The sequence below is a fragment of the Oncorhynchus gorbuscha genome, linkage group LG16 (assembly GCF_021184085.1).
Source record: "Oncorhynchus gorbuscha isolate QuinsamMale2020 ecotype Even-year linkage group LG16, OgorEven_v1.0, whole genome shotgun sequence".
In the NCBI taxonomy this organism is placed as follows: Eukaryota; Metazoa; Chordata; class Actinopteri; order Salmoniformes; family Salmonidae; genus Oncorhynchus; species Oncorhynchus gorbuscha.
In genome coordinates this window covers 32,062,119-32,078,952 of record NC_060188.1, presented here as the reverse complement: position 1 = coordinate 32,078,952, position 16,834 = coordinate 32,062,119, and the positions used below count along the sequence as shown (strand labels likewise).

Here is a 16,834-nt window from a genome sequence, read left to right as displayed (position 1 = left end):
AACAGAAATTTGCATCCTGCAGCACAAACTCAAAAAGGTTCTGGGACACTGTAAAGTCCATTGAGAATAAGAGCACCTCCTCCCAGCTGCCCACTGCACTGAAGCTAGGGAACACTTTCACCACTGATATACGACTGGCCATGCACTCCACCTGGCCACCCCTGCCCTGGTCAATAGCCCTGCACCCCCCACAGCAACATGCCCAAGCCTCCGCCATTTCTCCTTCACCCAAATCCAGATAGCTTATGTTCTGAAAGAGCTGCAAAATCTAGACCCCTACAAATCTTCAGGGCTAGACAATCTGGACCCTCTCTTTCTAAAATTAGCCGAAATTAGCCGAAATTGTTGCAACCCCTATTACTAGCCCGTTCAACCTTTCTTTCGTATCGTATGAGATCCCAAAGATTGGAAAGCTGCCGCGGTCATCCCCATCTTCAAAGGGGGAGACACACTAGACCCAAACTGCTGTAGACCTATATATATCCTACCATGCCTTTCTAAGGTCTTCAAAAGCCAAGTTAACAAACAGATCCCCGGACATTTAGAATCCCACCGTACCTTCTCCGCTATGCAATCTGGTTTCCGAGCTGGTCGTGGGTGCACCTCAGCCACGCTCAAGGTTCTAAACAATATCATAACCGCCATCGATAAGAGACAATATTGTATTTAAAAAATATATTTTTTCAGATTCTCTTTATCGAATAGTTGACTTAGGTTGAAGATCTGATAACATTCGGTATAACAAAATGCAAAATTAGAGAAAATCAGAAAGGGGGAAAATACTTTTTCACAGCACTGTAGAAGCAACTGTCATGTTTCATACTTTGGTCATCATACTTTGAAATGGTTTCTTAAAAGATCATAAAATTTCATGAAACACATGGTTTTGACTGTTCATGAACTTTAATGTTGCAGTCACTCCCTCCTTATCAGGATGTTTTCAGACCCTTCAACCAATTCTCCAAAAATATACATTTATTTAGTCTAGCATTACGTTAAAGATCAATATTTACCGAAATATGAATGTCATTAATTACATTGTATAGAAGATAAAAGTGACTTCAAACTAACAAAAATAATTCTGTCAGTTTTATTGTTTCAAGACATTAAGTTAAATATGCATTTGTGTGTTATTAAAAATGATGCATCATCATATTCTGTCATATAGCAGTGGTTGAATTTAGTTGATAAATCAGCTATACTTTTATATAAGAAATTATGATTAAATTATATCAATTAAAGAAAGATAGAAATGACAAAAACATGAGGTTATAAAATCAACCATATAGTAACCTGAAAATTATACTGAAACATTGCATTACTATACACTATCAATATTTAACCGTCAAATTATTCAGATCAGTGATGTGGTGCTGCTAACCATTGCCTGGCTTGCATCAGAAACATAGGTCTACATAAGAATACAATTTCAACAAGAAAAAGAACAATGTATTCACAGAGGCCCAATTCTCAAGGGATGACAGCAGTGTATTGAGGAGGCAGGGGATTCTGTTGAAACCCTGTACCCATACCGTCTCCCTCCGGACCCTTTGGGTAGTTCCCAGTCTGTAATGAAAACAACACAGGACATATATGACCTTAACTATAGTTAGGTCCCAAATGGCACCCTATTCCCAATATATAGTGCTTTATTTTTGATCAAAGCCTGCACCATATACCCTATATAGTATACTGAGCAAAAGCAGTGCACCATACAGGGATTAGGAAGCCATTTGGGTTGCATACTATGATAGAAATTCTACAATAAAGAGATGTTAACAAAAAAAGCTACAGTACACATGCTCAGTATCTATAACTTAAACTGATTACTTACTGGGTTGAGCCTGTAGAGTGTCAATATTGCATGATCATCACATCCTTGCAATGATATTATAGCGCTAATGTTTATTTTGAATTTAGTTTCAGTTCATTTTCAGACCTTTATTGTTAGTTTTTATTTAGTTTAAGTTGTGTAAAAATATTTACATTTCATTTTCATAATATTTATTTTTAGTGTTATGGACAGAATCAAATCTAATTTGATTTGATACATGCTTCGTAAACAACAGGTGTAGACTAACAGTGAAATGCTTATTTACGGGGTCTTCCCAACAATGCAGAGAGAAAAATAAATATTATTCTTTTAAATAATAAAACGATGAATGAGTAATGATGACATGGCTATATACACGGGGTACCAGTACCCTGCACAGTCGATGTTCAGCGGTATGAGGTAATTGAGGTACATATGTGCATATAGGTAGGGGTAAAGTAACTAGGCAACACAATAGATAATAAGCAGTAGCAGCAGCGTATGTGATGAGTCAAAAGAGTTTGTGAAAAAGGGGGTCAATGCCGATAGTTCGGGTAGCTATTTGGTTAACTATTTAGCAGTCTTATGGCTTGGGGGTTGAAGCCGTTCAGGGTCCTGTTGGCTCCAGACATGGTGCATCTTGGCGTTCTTGGGCACATGGACTATGGTGGTCTGCATCAAGGTATGTAGGTATTACTGACTGAGTCAGGGAGAGGTTGAAAATGTATTTGAAGACATTTGCCAGCTGGTCAGCACATGCTCTGAGTATGCACCCTGGTAATTCGTCTGTGAATCCGTCTTTGAATGTTAACCTGTTTAAAAAGGCCTTACACAGTAGTCCGGAATAGCCGGTGTTCTCATGCATGGCTCAGTGTTTCTTGCCTTGAAGCGAGCATAGAAGGCATTTAGCTAATCTGATAGGCTTGCGTCACTGGGCATCTTGCGGCTGGGTTTCCCTTTGTAGCCCATGATAGTTTGCAAGCCCTGCAGAGCGTAGTAAGATTCAATCTCTGTCCTGTATTGATGGTTTGCCTGTTTGATGACTTGAGGAGGTGGTAGCGGGATTTCTTAAAAGCGCCCGGATTAGTTTCCCGCTCCTTGAAAGTGGTAGCTCTAGCCTTTAGCTCAGTATGGATGCTGCCTGTAATCCATGGCTTCTGGTTGGTATATGTATGTACAATCACTGTGGGGACAACCTTGTCAATGCACTTATTAATGAAGACTGATGTGATAAACTTATCAATGTTATCGATGAATTCCGGAACATATTCCAGTCTGTGCTAGCAAAATAGTCTTGTAGCTTAGCATCCGCTTCATCAAACCACTTTCATATTAAGCTTGTCACTGGTACTTCCTGTTTGAGTTTTAGCTTGTAAGCAGGAATCAGAAAGATAGAGTTATGGTCTGTCCCGGGGCCTGGTCTGGAGTAAGCAGAATGTCCAGAGCTGCCGACTTGTTGAAGAAGAAATTGCCATCCAATTCGAGGTTAGTGATCTTTGTACTGATGTCCAGAAGCTGTTTTTGGTCATAGGAAATGATGACGGAGACATTATGTACAGCAAAAGTTACCTTCAATGTAAAAAAATAAATCACACAAAATAGCAGAATTGATCAGTAGCCCGTAAAATGTCTGCTATCCACTGCAGTGCCATCTGCTAGCCAGTTAGCATGACGTGGGAGGATAGGAGCCATTTGGGTTGTAAAATTTTGGGTTGCTTTTTGGGATGTCACTTCTTGCAAACGGGGGGAAGTAGGGGCACTGTGTCGCAGTGTTAGACTACAGACACCTTGCATCGAATCCAGCTGTATCACAACTGGCCGTGATTGGTAGTCCCATAGGGTGGCGCACAATTGGCCCAGCATCGTCTGGGTTTGGCCGGTGTAGACCATCATTGTAAATAAGAATTTGTTCATAACTGACTTGCCTAGTTAAATAAAGGTAAATGACTAAAATAATTATGTACATTGGAGTCATTCCATGTCCCTTTTGAATAGCTGAGGTGATTTTCTCAAGTGTAAAATGCTCTATCTACAAACAATTGATTTTCGATTGCGATGCGGTTTTGGATACCGTGAACACTCAGCTTAATTATCATCCAAAAACAATGTAGAAATACAAAAGATACACTTAATGTTTTCTGTTTTACCGCACATTTCCACTGAGGTTTTTTTTGTGTAACACAAACTGTAAACCCCAATGTGTTCTCATTACTATTTTTTTTAAAGAAACCTGTTGCACTTAATATGCTAGAGCACAGTTACTTGTTGATTTTGTTGTCTGTAGTGGATCCAGATTTGAGTTATATCAACTTGAAAATTCTGAGTAGCCCCCCCCCCACTAAAGCCTTACCAGTGTGCCCTTTCAATTGCATTGTGGAGTGACCACCCATAACTGTATTTGTCAGTGACAAAGACTTGGTTGTTAAATTTAACATTTTCACTCCTGTGTCCTTCACCAAGTGAGTTGCTAGGCATATGTTATCATTATATTTAAACCATGAAAATACATAAGGCCTTATTTTGAGGCCTAGCTTTACCCTATTTCAAATGCATGGTTTACAGGCCACATCAGGCCACTAAGTAATGTTGCAAATTTCCAGTAACATTCCCAAAATTCCCAGATTCCAACCGAGATTTCTGGAAAACCTGGGAAATTTACCAGATTTTTGCCACCCTACCTCCTAATCAGATTATGATGGTTTGCAATGTGATGTTACAGAGTTACAATATTCAACAGTTTAAAGTTTTAATCACCTGCAACCTGAATGACTAACTCCTGCTAGATTTAGGAGACAACCTAAGCCATTTAAAAAACTGGAACAACCATTTCAGTAATGGGAGCAAAAAAAACTAAATGATCGGATTAGATTAGAAAATGTATTATGTTATTTATCTTTGTGTAGCACAAGATGAATCAATCAATCCGTCAATGTACATGCAAAAACACAGATATTTAAAAAAAAATCCTCCCCCAACATTCTACATGCAGTAGAGCATGCTGGGAAAATAAAACATAACTTTAAAAAATATAGTTGTGTGACTTCTCATTTAGTTTTGAGTCAGTACCACATAAATATTTTTATTTTTTTATTTTTTTATTTACCAGGTAAATTGACTGAGAACACGTTCTCATTTGCAGCAACGACCTGGGGAATAGTTACAGGGGAGAGGAGGGAGATTAATGAGCCAATTGTAAACTGGGGATTATTAGGTGACCATGATGGTTTGAGGGCCAGATTGGGAATTTATAATATATAATAATATAATAATATATTTAGCCAGGACACCGGGGTTAACACCCCTACTCTTACGATAAGTGCCATGGGATCTTTAATGACCTCAGAGAGTCAGGACACCCATTTAACGTCCCATCCGAAAGACGACACCCTACACAGGGCAGTGTCCTGGGGCATTGGGATAATAATGTAAGGACCGACTCTGGTGTCGAGAAGCAGGTACAGGGTGTCAAACATTTAACGAGGATCAGACAAGGAACAAGACAGGAACAGCGTCAGCACACAGGTAACAAAACGACATACGAATATTAATGTGAAAACGGGAAACAGAGCTGGGGAACAGACAGATATAGGGAAGGAAAAAACACAGGTGAAAGGTTTCTTTGTTTCCTTACGAGTTTCCATTAGCTCAGAACGTGCAATGCAAAACACCTCCGTGGGAATCTGTGTTAAAACGGTGCAGAGTAAGTGTGTCTTTTGAATTTGTAAAATCATTTTGGGGTGATATGAAAGTAGAATTTTCCAAAACCGTATTTGCACGCATTGATTATTAAGAGTTAGACAGAGAATCGGGAAAGTTTAACACGTTGGCCCTGCTGTGGTCAATTGTTCAAATGAGATCCCTATGGCTCTATGGGCTTGGGTTCTCAAGAGCTAAGGTTAAGTTAGGTTAAAATTATAAAGTCAAAAATCACCAGGGGCAAATCGCTCAGTTGAAAATGGTTGTGTTTTAGTAACTTTGATGGAAAGTGTTCTATCTAATGATGAATATAAACCCTGGATTGCATTAGCCATTGACAGCTTTGAAGTTTATCTCACACAATATAATGTGAATGTATGCATTAAGGTGTCTGTAATAGAATAAACATGTCAAAAATGAATGTAGACATTAATAAATGCACTTCGATAGCTTACACAATTTGATTTACATTGGAGGAGTGCCAAGATGCACAGCCATGGCTTGGCCGTGTCTTCAATAAAGCAACCGCTGTCAGTCATACATGGTTTATACACATTGGTTCTATCACGTGCAACTACCTCAACGATTTTAATTGGACGATGCTTAAACTTCAACTCAAACGTTTTCTAATGTTCGCAAGTACGGACCCACAGAATTTCATACAGTGACCAATGTTTTGTTGATTACACAATTTGAAATGAAAGTTTTCGCAGTGGAAATGTAAAACATTACTCCAGAAACTCAGTTACTAGGACACTGGTGAGATCTTTTTCATTCAAATTTTAGATAACGATCAGCCTATTTGATATGGTGACCCTGCAGTTCAACCTCCAAAAGATGTCATACCTCGTAGTTGATCTGAGGAGGGTAAGGTGCGTTGCTTGGAGTCACGCTGCCATGAGGTACCGGTATTTGATTCCCAATGATGAACACTTGCTAAAAGACAGACATGTCAATTTTAAGTCCATTTCTAGTAATTCATTATTGAATATACAGGTGTCATGACTGCTCAGTGCTCTTACAGTTGCCAGAACATACACTATATATACAAAAGTATGTGGACACCCCTTCAAATGAGTGGATTCGGCTATTTCAGCCATACCCGTTGCTGTCAGGTGTATAAAATCGAGCACCCAGCCATTCAATCTCCATAGACAAACATTGGCAGTAAAATGGCCTTACTGAAGAACTCAGTGACTTTCAACGTGGCACCCTCAAAATCTGTTCATCAGATTTTTGCCCTGCTAGAGCTTCGCTGATCAACTGTAAGTGCTGCTATTGTGAAGAAGAAACGTCTATGATCAACAACGGCTCAGCCACGCAGTGGTAGGCCATACCAGCCAAGTGCTGTCTTCGGTTGCAACACTAACCACGAGTTCCAAACTGGCTCTGGAAGAAATGTCAGCACAAGAACTGTTTCTTTGCGAGCTTCATGAAATGGTTTCTATGGCCGAGCAGCCTCATACAAGCCTAAGATCACCATGCACAATGCTAAGGGTCGGTACCTTCCCGAATGCATTGTGCCCACTGTAAAGTTTGGTGGATGAGGAATAATGGTCTGGGGCTGTTTTTCATGGTTTGGGGCAGGCTAGGCCCCTTACTTCCAGTGAAGGGAAATCTTAACACTACAGCATACAATGACATTCTAGACGATTCTTTGCTTCCGACTTTGTGGGAACAGTTTGGGCAAGGCCTTTTCTGTTTCAGCAAGACAAGCCCCCGTGCACAAAGCGATGTCCATACAGAAATGGTTTGTCTAGATCGGTGTGGAAGAACTTGACTGGCCTGTACAGAGCCCTGACCTCAACTTCATCAAAGACCTTTGGGATGAATTATGAATACTGAGCTATAATGTATGCTCAAAACAATGGAGAAATTCTATTATTTTATACTAATACAATTGCAAAGTGAAAGAGATGATTTTTCTTTCAAAAAGATAGTGGTAAAAATGATTGACACCACTGTTTCCAATACCTGTCAATATCTCACCTTGTGAGGATAACGACACTGAGCCTTTTTCTAAAATGTCCTGGTGCTGGTGTCATGACAATTTGCTTCGGAAAATCTAAGATTTCTAAGGACCCAATGTCATCAGGTGAGTGTTTGGTAGCAAATAGACATAGCTCTTTACGCGCCTCACACTTAGCAATAGTGGTTGCCTTGAATAAATTAATTTTGACTGTAGTAATCCTTTGTATCTTGTTTGGCATTCATTGCATTTTCTTGTATTAGTTTGTGTGGATTTTATTGCGGGAGAAACTGTAAGCTCTCTCACCATCCACACACACCATTAGTTCAAACACCTGTGTCTCCAAAGATCACCTGATGTGTGTTTACCACCACCATTTGTCTGCCCCTAGTGGTCGGGAGTGTAATTGCCCGAATAACACCATAAGCTACACCCAAATTGGCTCCAACACACCGGCCCCTAATGGTGAACAGCAATTACCCAATAAAGTGAAATGTGAGTGAATCCTCTTTCACTTCTTCTGTGGTTCAGAGTTCTTCCCAGGTTCCTCTGTACCCGCTTGGAGTAGCCAGATCTTGGTAACAGGTCTGTCCAGTTCTCCTGTTCTGTTTTATGTCTCAAGACCAGACCTGACCCTTCTTGTCACGTTAGGTTTCCAACAACTTTCCCATCAGCCACGACCCTCTCGGTGACCAGCTTAATATACGACCCCTTATGCTTTCTATATACGTTTACTCCAAAACTGTTGCTACAACAGCTGGGAAAACGACATACCCCAATCTCTTTCACAGCAATGGCAATGGTGGATGGCTTTGACTATTTTCTACATTGTAGAATAATCAAAACTATGAAATAACACAAATGGAATCATGTAGTAACCAAAAAAGTGTGAAACATCAATATTTGTTTTAGATTTTAGATTCTTCAAAGTAGCCACCATTTGCTTTGATGACAGCATTGCACACTCTTGGCATACTCTCAACCAGCTTCACCAGGAATGCTTTTCCAACTATCTTGAAGAGGTTCCCACATATGCTGAGCACTTGTTGGCTGCTTTTCCTTCATTCTGCAGATTAACTAATCCCAAACCATCTCAATTGGGGTGAGGTCGGGTGACTGTGGAGGTCAGGTCATCTGATGCATCACTCTCCTTCTTAGTCTAATAGACCTTACGCAGCCTGGAGGTGTGTTGGATCATTATCCTGTTGAAAAACAAATGATAGTCCTACTAAGAGCAAACCAGATGGGATGGCGTATTGCTGCAGAATGCTATGGTAGCCATACTGGTTAAGTGTGCCTTGAATTCTAAATAAATCACTGACAGTGTCACCAGAATAGCACCATCACACCCCCTCCATGCTTCATGGTGGGAATCACACATGCAGAGATCATCCGTTTACCTACTCTGCGTCTCACAAAGACACAGCAGTTGGAACCAAAAATCTCATATTTGGACCAAAGGACAGACCAAAGGACAGATTTCCACCTGTCTAATGTCCGTTGCTCATATTTCTTGACCCAAGCAAGTCTCTTCTTCTTATTGGTGTCCTTTAGTTTCTTTGCAGGAATATGACCATGAAGACCTGATTCACGCAGTCTCCACTGAGCAGTTGATGTTGAGATGTGTCTGTTACCTGAACTCTGTGAAGCATTTATTTGGGCTGCAATTTCTGAGGCTGGTAACTTTCCTGTAGCGGTCCTCATAAGAGCCAGTTTCATTATAGCGCTTGATTGTGACTGCACTTGAAGAAACTTTCAAAGTTCTTGACATTTTCCACATTGACTGGGTTTCATGTCTTAAAGTAATAATGGACAGTCGTTTCTCTTTTCTTTTTTGAGCGGTTTTTGAGTTGTTCTTGCCATAATATGGACTTGGTCTTTTATCTACCTTGTCACAACACAACTGATTGGCTCAAACGCATTAAGAAGGAAAGAAATTCCACAAATTAACGTTAAACAAGGACCTGTTAATTAAAATGCATTCCAGGTGACTACCTCATGAAGCTGGATGAGACAATGCCACGGGCGTGCAAAGCTGTCATCAAGGCAAAAGGTGGCTACTTTGAAGAATCTTAAATATAAAATAGATTTAGATTTGTTTAACACTTTTTGGTTATTACATGATTCCATATGTGTTATTTAATACATTGTAGAAAATAGTAAAAATATAGAAAAACCATGAAATGAGTCGGTGTGTCCAAACTTTTGACTGGTACTGTGCATCTTCCGTTCATGCTGGGAAACGAGAGAGTTGCTCCCATGAATCAGAAAGCCTTCCTAGGCTTGAGCTCATGGCCTCTGTGTTGGCGGGAAATTATCTTAACAACAGCAAGAACCGTGAGCTATCTCACCATCCACACACACGCCATTTGTTCAAACACCTGTGTCTTTATAAATCACCTGGTGTGATTACCACCACCATTTGTCTTCCCCTAGTGGTCGGTAGTGTAATTGCTCAAAAAATACCATAATGTAAGATACACCCAAATTGGCTCTAACACTGGGTAAAGTTCATGATGCATTTGACCTTAACAAGGGGCCCAGGACCAGTGGAAGTTAATTAGCCCCATAACATCAAACATCCACCACCATATTTTACAGTATGTATGGTGTTATTTTCTGCTCTTGCCTTCTCATTTTGATGCCAAACTCACCACTGGTGTGTGTGGTCAATGAGCTATTTTCATGTCATCCAACAAATGTAAACACCTGGAGTTTACTAAACAGCATTGGCACTTTGATTGAACACTGTGATTTGGTCAGATGACATGAACATAGAGCTCTTTCGCCACACACACCAGTGGTGGGTCTGGTGTTGAAATAAGAATACATTAAGCAGGAAACAACCATTTCGCTACACCACAAGCATTTCGCTACACCACAAGCATTTCGCTACACTCGCATTAACATCTGCTAACCATGTGTATGTGACAAATAAAATTTGATTTGATTTGATTTGAACCGCATAAAATAAGTGCAGACAAAGGATATCAATGATCTGGAAGGATTCTGTACGGATGAATGGTCTAAGATCCCTGCCAAAGGGGTCTCCAAATCATAAAACATTTTAGAAAAAGTGTCAGTGCTGTTATCCTTGCACATTGAGGTATTGAAAACAGCTGTGTCATTAATTTTGACCCATACCTGTTTGAAAAATAAATATTACTTGTTAAGCAAAAACTTTCTCTGAGCAATTGTATTAGTACACATTTATGTCCAAAGACTCACCTCAGGGGTGGAACGGCAACACAGGCAGACAGCTCTGCAGGCGAATGACGAGACACAGATGGACACTATGAACTCCAGCAAGGAGAAAACAGCCAAAACACCTGATATTCCCTGGGACCTGATCTATAGACAGAGAGGAACAGGAAACAGCAGTGAACTAGACTACACCGCCATTTTGGATGAATTATGTACAATTCAACTCTGACTCCCATTTCAGTGTGGTCTAACAAGAAGTATAATTTTACTCAATAGCATCTAATTCACTATTTCTTGCATGTTTGAGATGTCACATATATGCTACAAATGGGGTATAATTTAAACTAATAAAAAACATTAAACAGTACGTACAATAGTCTAGTAATATGATTATAGATGATAAATTCCCCTTTACCGATTTACAAATATCTCCTGACCAAAGGAATAAGCATTTGGTATATACCCAATACTGTTGACAGACATAGGATCGAGGGTAGTTGATATAGGATGGAGTGTTGTATGAAGGATAGCCTGGATAGTCACAGTAGTAGCGGTACAAGATGATCCCACCACTGTCTAAAGAATGCAGAATGGTGCCAGTAACAGCAGTAACCGTGGCGACAACATTCATTCCAAGGGAGCCTTTTACCTAAGGGACAGAGCAGAAAGAGGACATAGGAATGAATGATTGGTTGTGAAGAATGAAATGCAATATGAAATACAGTGTGTTGACAATCATTATTGCAAGTCTTTATTAAAGGGGCAGTTCGCAGTTGCTGAATCGCCAGTGCCCACCCCACTGCTTGTGTTGTGGGAGGAAAAATAACAGGTTGAATGAAAACATGAGGGCCGATATGTGAAGTAGATTCTATGTTTTGAAAAAGAGTGGAACTTTATAAATCAAAAGCCTAAACTTTATTGAGGCAAAAATAGTTGATACTGACCAGACATTTGTTCAGTTTGTTGTCAGCAGCAACAGTTAGAGAGCCTGCAACTACATACTGAGATGGAACAAGGAAGATATTATACAAGCCCACGTACCAAATGGCACACTATTCTCTACATAGTACACTACAAAATGACTGTACTATATAGGGAGTAGGGTGGGACCAAAATTCAAATTCAAGTTTAATTCCTCCCACATAGAAGTCAACAGAAACTGAAATACATGAGTGTATAAACGGCACAGGCCTACTAGCCATGTACATATACATTGATAAAAGTCATTTGTTAAGTCATTCATTATACATTAAAGATTTAATCTAAAAAACTTTAAAAAATGCACATACTATAATGTTTTAATGCATTTCTTTTCAAAATATGACATGATTCAATTATTAGGATGTTTTGTTTGCATCACGACAGACAGAAAATGTAAAAAGAATATTATTAGACAGAGCAGCTCACTCACAATGATAGATCCCCAGACAAATATTCCACTAAGTACTCCAATATTGTCTACTTGTGGTCCTGCATTCATCACGATTCCTGTCAACAGCATTATCAAACCAATCATGATCTGTATGGTCTGTGAGAGAAAAACAAAGCAGGATTTTTTTCTCTTCTTCCAATACATTCAACCAAAATGAAAAATCATTTTCAAATGATATAAAACATCAATTCTTACTCCCAGCGCTTTTGGATGCCCTGCCCGGAAACTTCCCAGCACTGAGGAGACCGTCTGTCCCAAACAGTGAGGAGCAGATGCGACCACTGCAACCCCCATCCCGTTCTCATAGGGGTAGACATGGTTGATGACCACCGCCCCGTTAGTGGTGGTTGTTTGAGAGCTGGACATCTTCACAGAGGACAGAAGGATGTTTGTAGTACAGTAAGAGGTGATATGGCTGGTCAGCTGTGTATTGTTGAGCCTCATGCAAAGTTTGTACTCTACCTGGGACTTGCAAAATAGGTGTGTGCATCAGCCAATTATTAGACTTCAAACTCACCCCATTAAATATGGGTAGGTGATAGGCTCTGTGTGTCTGTGGTTGCTGTATCATCTGTTCATTTGAATAACTTCCTCATTGCTGAGCGACCCTTAGTTCCTTCTTGTCTTATCTTCCCATCTTGGGCTTGAAGTTTTTGTCTATTGAACACAGGCTATAAAAGAAACTCATACATTTATTTTGTTATGTGCTGTAGAGGCAACCATTTTCAAGGTGTTGTATAATAAAGTAATTAATTTAACCAAATACTTTGCCCCTCTGTGGGGAGACATCCTGAATTAAAGCAGAAGTAGGTGAAATAACCAGAAAAACTGTATATTAGTGAATGTTAAATTATTGGTGAAAAGGCATTAGATAAGCATGATAAACAGAACAAAGCTTTGTAAAGTGGAGTCTATATAAATGCTGCGATATCATGTGAACATAAGGTCTTCATGTCTATTCCTGCACCCCTCTCTTCCTCTCATCTCCCCTCTCACTCTCATCTTCCTCTCCTCATCTCACTTCCTGTTCTCCCCTCTCATCCTCTTCTCCCCTCTCTTCCTCTCCTCTTTCTTCCATGGTTTTTAGAGTTTTGTGTTTTAAAAGTTTTAGAAACATCTCAAGGATGATCAATGGAAACAGGATGCACCCGAGCTCAATTTCGAGTCTCATAGAAAAGGGTCTGAATACTTAAGCATATAAGGTTTATCTGTTTAATACTAAATTAGCAAAAATGTTTTTTTTAAACATTACACTACTGTTATTATGGGGTGAGCAAAACAAATATTACGTCAATTTTAGAATAAGGATGTAAAGTAACAAAATGTGTAAAAAGTGAAGTGAATACATTCCAAATGCATTGTATCTGGTCTAAAAAGGAAGGAATATACAATCATGAGAATCCACTTTTGTAGACAATATACTGACGCACAGACAGTGCATTGCGCAAACAAAACATCCCTCACAATATCAACTGGAATTACTTGGGGCTATTACAGAACTTTGTGTTGAAAACAAATATTTGATTGGGAAGAGACTGTCACTGGCAAACATTATATCGTATCTTCTCCTCATCAAGAAAAGCACATCATCAGCTCATTATAGTACACAAAGTAAAACAAAGTAAAACAATGAAATTATTCCAACATTGCCTAAAACGATGAATAAGATATCAATGAGATAGACCTGTATAAGCAACATAACAATTGAGATATACAAACTATTGCATAAGGGAATGATGAGCGGATAAGAGGCAAGCCATAATATCGTTTAAGACATTAATGAGTGAGTCGTCGATATACTGTAACTATTTGTTCAGCACTTTTTAAATGTACAACAGAATTCAGAACATGGACCGTTCTTTCATTCTTCTCCCTGTACACCAGGTCAGAAATGTAGGACAAATAACGGGGGCATATAAGCAGACAATGAAGGCTCTTACAATATTCAATAGGTGACATATCTCAAAAACAAGCTATAGGTTAGGTTAGGTTACATATGCACCACCTAGTCAGAACAGTAAGCTAAGTTCTAGCTAGATAGCCAGTTATCTAACATTAACAATATTATTATTTTTTGGTTTATGGATACCGTTTTATCTGTTTGACAACTGCTAACCAAAATATACTTTTAACAGACTATAATTAGCGAGTATCCCTGTTTGTCAAGAAACATGTGCTTCATTTGTTTTAAGTGGTTGCTATGTTAGCTAGCTAATGTTAGCTGTCCAGGCAGCCGGTTTCATCAAATTCTTTGGGTGAGACACATGGGCTACTAACAGCTTACTACACAACATACACTTACGACTACTTTGTTAGCTACAGTATACAGTTGAAGTCAGAAGTTTACATACACCTTAGCCAAATACATTTAAACTCAAAATTCCCTGTCTTAGGTCAGATAGGATCACCACTTTATTTTAAGAATGTGAAATGTCAGAATAACAGCAGAGAGAATTATTTATTTCAGCGTTTACTTCTTTCATCAGATTCCCAGTGGGTCAGAAGTTTACATACACTAAATTCCTATTTGGTAGCTATGCCTTAAAATTGTTTTACTTGGGTTAAATGTTTCGGGTAGCCTTCCACAAGCTTCCAAAAATTAAGTTGGGTGAATTTTGGCCCATTCCTCCTCACAGAGCTGGTGTAACTGAGTCAGGTTTGTAGGCCTCCTTGCTCACACACGCCTGTTCAGTTCTGGCCAAACATTTTCTATGGGATTGAGGTCAGGGCTTTGTGATGGTCACTCCAATACGTTAACTTTGTTGTCATTAAGCCATTTTGCCACAACTCTGGAAGTGTGCTTGGGGTCATTGTCCATTTAGAAGACCCATTTGCACCAGTCCCTCCTGCAGTAAAGCACCCCCACAACACAATGCTGCAACCCCCGTGCTTCACGGTTGGGATGGTGTTCTTCGGCTTGCAAGCCTCCCCCTTTTTCCTCCAAATATAACGATGGTCATAATGGCCAAAGAGTTCAATTTTTGTTTCATCAGACCAGAGGACATTTCTCCAAAAAGTATGGTCTTTGTCCCCATGTGCAGTTGCAAACCGTAGACTGGCTTTCTTATGGCGTTTTTTGAGCAGTGTCTTCCTCCTTGCTAAGCGGACTTTCAGGTTATGTCGATATAGGACTCGTTTTACTGTGGATATAGATACTTTTGTACCTGTTTCCTCCAGCATCTTCACAAGGTCCTTTACTGTTGTTCTGGGATTGAGTTGCACTTTTCATACCAAAGTACGTTCATCTCAGAACGCTTCTCCTTCCTGAGTGGTATGACAGCTGTGTGATCTCATGGTGTTTAAACGTGTGTACCATTGTTTGTACAGATGAATGTGGTACCTTCAGGCATTTGGAAATTGCTCCCAAGGATGTACCAGTCTTGTGGAGGTCTACAATATTTTTTCTGAGGTCTTTCTCATTTCTTTTGATTTTCCTAATGATGTCAAGCAAAGAAGCAATGAGTTTGAATGTAGGCCTTGAAATACATCCACAGGTACACCTCTAATTGACTCAAATTATTTCAATTAGCCTATCAGAAGCCTCTAAAGCCATGACATAATTTTCAGGAATTTTCCAAGCTGTTTGAAGGCACAGTCAATTTGGTGTATGCAAAATTACTTGTGTCATGCACAATGTAGATGTCCTAACCAACTAACCATTTAACAAACTGTAGTTTGTAAACAGTTTGTTAACAAGAAATTTGTGGAGGTTTTGAAAAAAAGATTTTTTATGACTCCAACCTAAGTGTATGTAAACCTGCGACTTCAACTGTACATTTCTACCCGGCATATTACAACTTATTACAATACATTTTTGGACTCATCTTGTTGTGCTGTGCTCACTTGAAAAGCAATGTGGCACGGAGGTCCTTCTTGCGGGCAAATTTTGTCATCAAAGTCTGTCATTCTCTGGATTTATGGTTCTTTCATGACAACTGGGAATTCTGGAAAAAAACAAGGTTGATTCATGATGACGTCAGTGATCTTCAGCTCATAGCTCTAGAAAAAGGCCCGAGATACGGATTTACAATTCAAATCAAAAATAGAATCAAATCAAATGTATTGGTCACATACACATGGTTAGCAGATGTTATAACGAAATGCTTGTGCTTCTATATCCAACAGTGCTGCAATATCTAACAAGTAATATCTAACAATTCCACAACAAATACCTAAAACACACAAATCTAAGTAAAGGAGTGGGCTGAGAACGCACTCTTGTGGGGCCCTGGTGTTGAGAACGACTGAACACCTGGGGGCGGCCTGTCGGGAAGTCCAGGACCCAATTGCACAGGGCGGGGTTGAGACCCAGGGTCTCAAGCGTAATGATGATCTTGGAGGGTACTATGGTGTTGAATGCTGAGCTATAGTCAATGAACAGCATTCTTACATAGGTACATATGAGCCCACAGTCCTTGTTTGCTGGACGTGTCGGTGGCGCTGTGTTATCTTCAAAGCGGGCAAAGAACATGTTTAGCTTGTCTGGCAGCAAGATTTTTTTTCCTTTTTGTAGTCCGTGATTGACTCTAAACACTGCCACATACGTCTCATGTCTGAGCCGTTGAATTGAGACTCCACTTTGTCTCGATATTGACGATTTACCTGTTTGGTTGCCTTGTGGAGGGAACAACTACTCTGTTTGTATTCTGCTATATTCCCAGTCACCTTGCCATGGTTAAATGTGGTGCTTCGTGCTTTCAGATTTGCGCGAATGCTGCCA

General features: G+C 39.7%; 1 protein-coding gene across 2 annotated transcripts; it reads right to left on the bottom strand.

The window, feature by feature from the left end:
- Positions 1-1,076: 1,076 nt before the first annotated feature.
- On the bottom strand, positions 1,077-14,448 carry LOC123998712 (membrane-spanning 4-domains subfamily A member 4A-like). 2 transcript variants are annotated; one of them, XM_046303808.1, is made up of 8 exons: positions 12,632-14,448; positions 12,310-12,480; positions 12,094-12,210; positions 11,627-11,683; positions 11,146-11,331; positions 10,707-10,829; positions 6,356-6,445; positions 1,077-1,566 (listed from the first exon to the last, which is right to left on the bottom strand). In XM_046303808.1, the coding sequence occupies exons 1-8, from the start codon at positions 12,683-12,685 to the stop codon at positions 1,471-1,473; spliced, it is 894 nt and encodes a 297-aa protein (XP_046159764.1). In that variant the 5' UTR covers positions 12,686-14,448; the 3' UTR covers positions 1,077-1,470. The 2 variants fall into 2 exon arrangements, with proteins under 2 accessions (XP_046159764.1, XP_046159763.1); XM_046303807.1 differs by lacking the exon at positions 12,632-14,448 and having other exon boundaries at positions 12,310-12,598.
- Between the last annotated feature and the right edge of the window lie 2,386 nt (positions 14,449-16,834).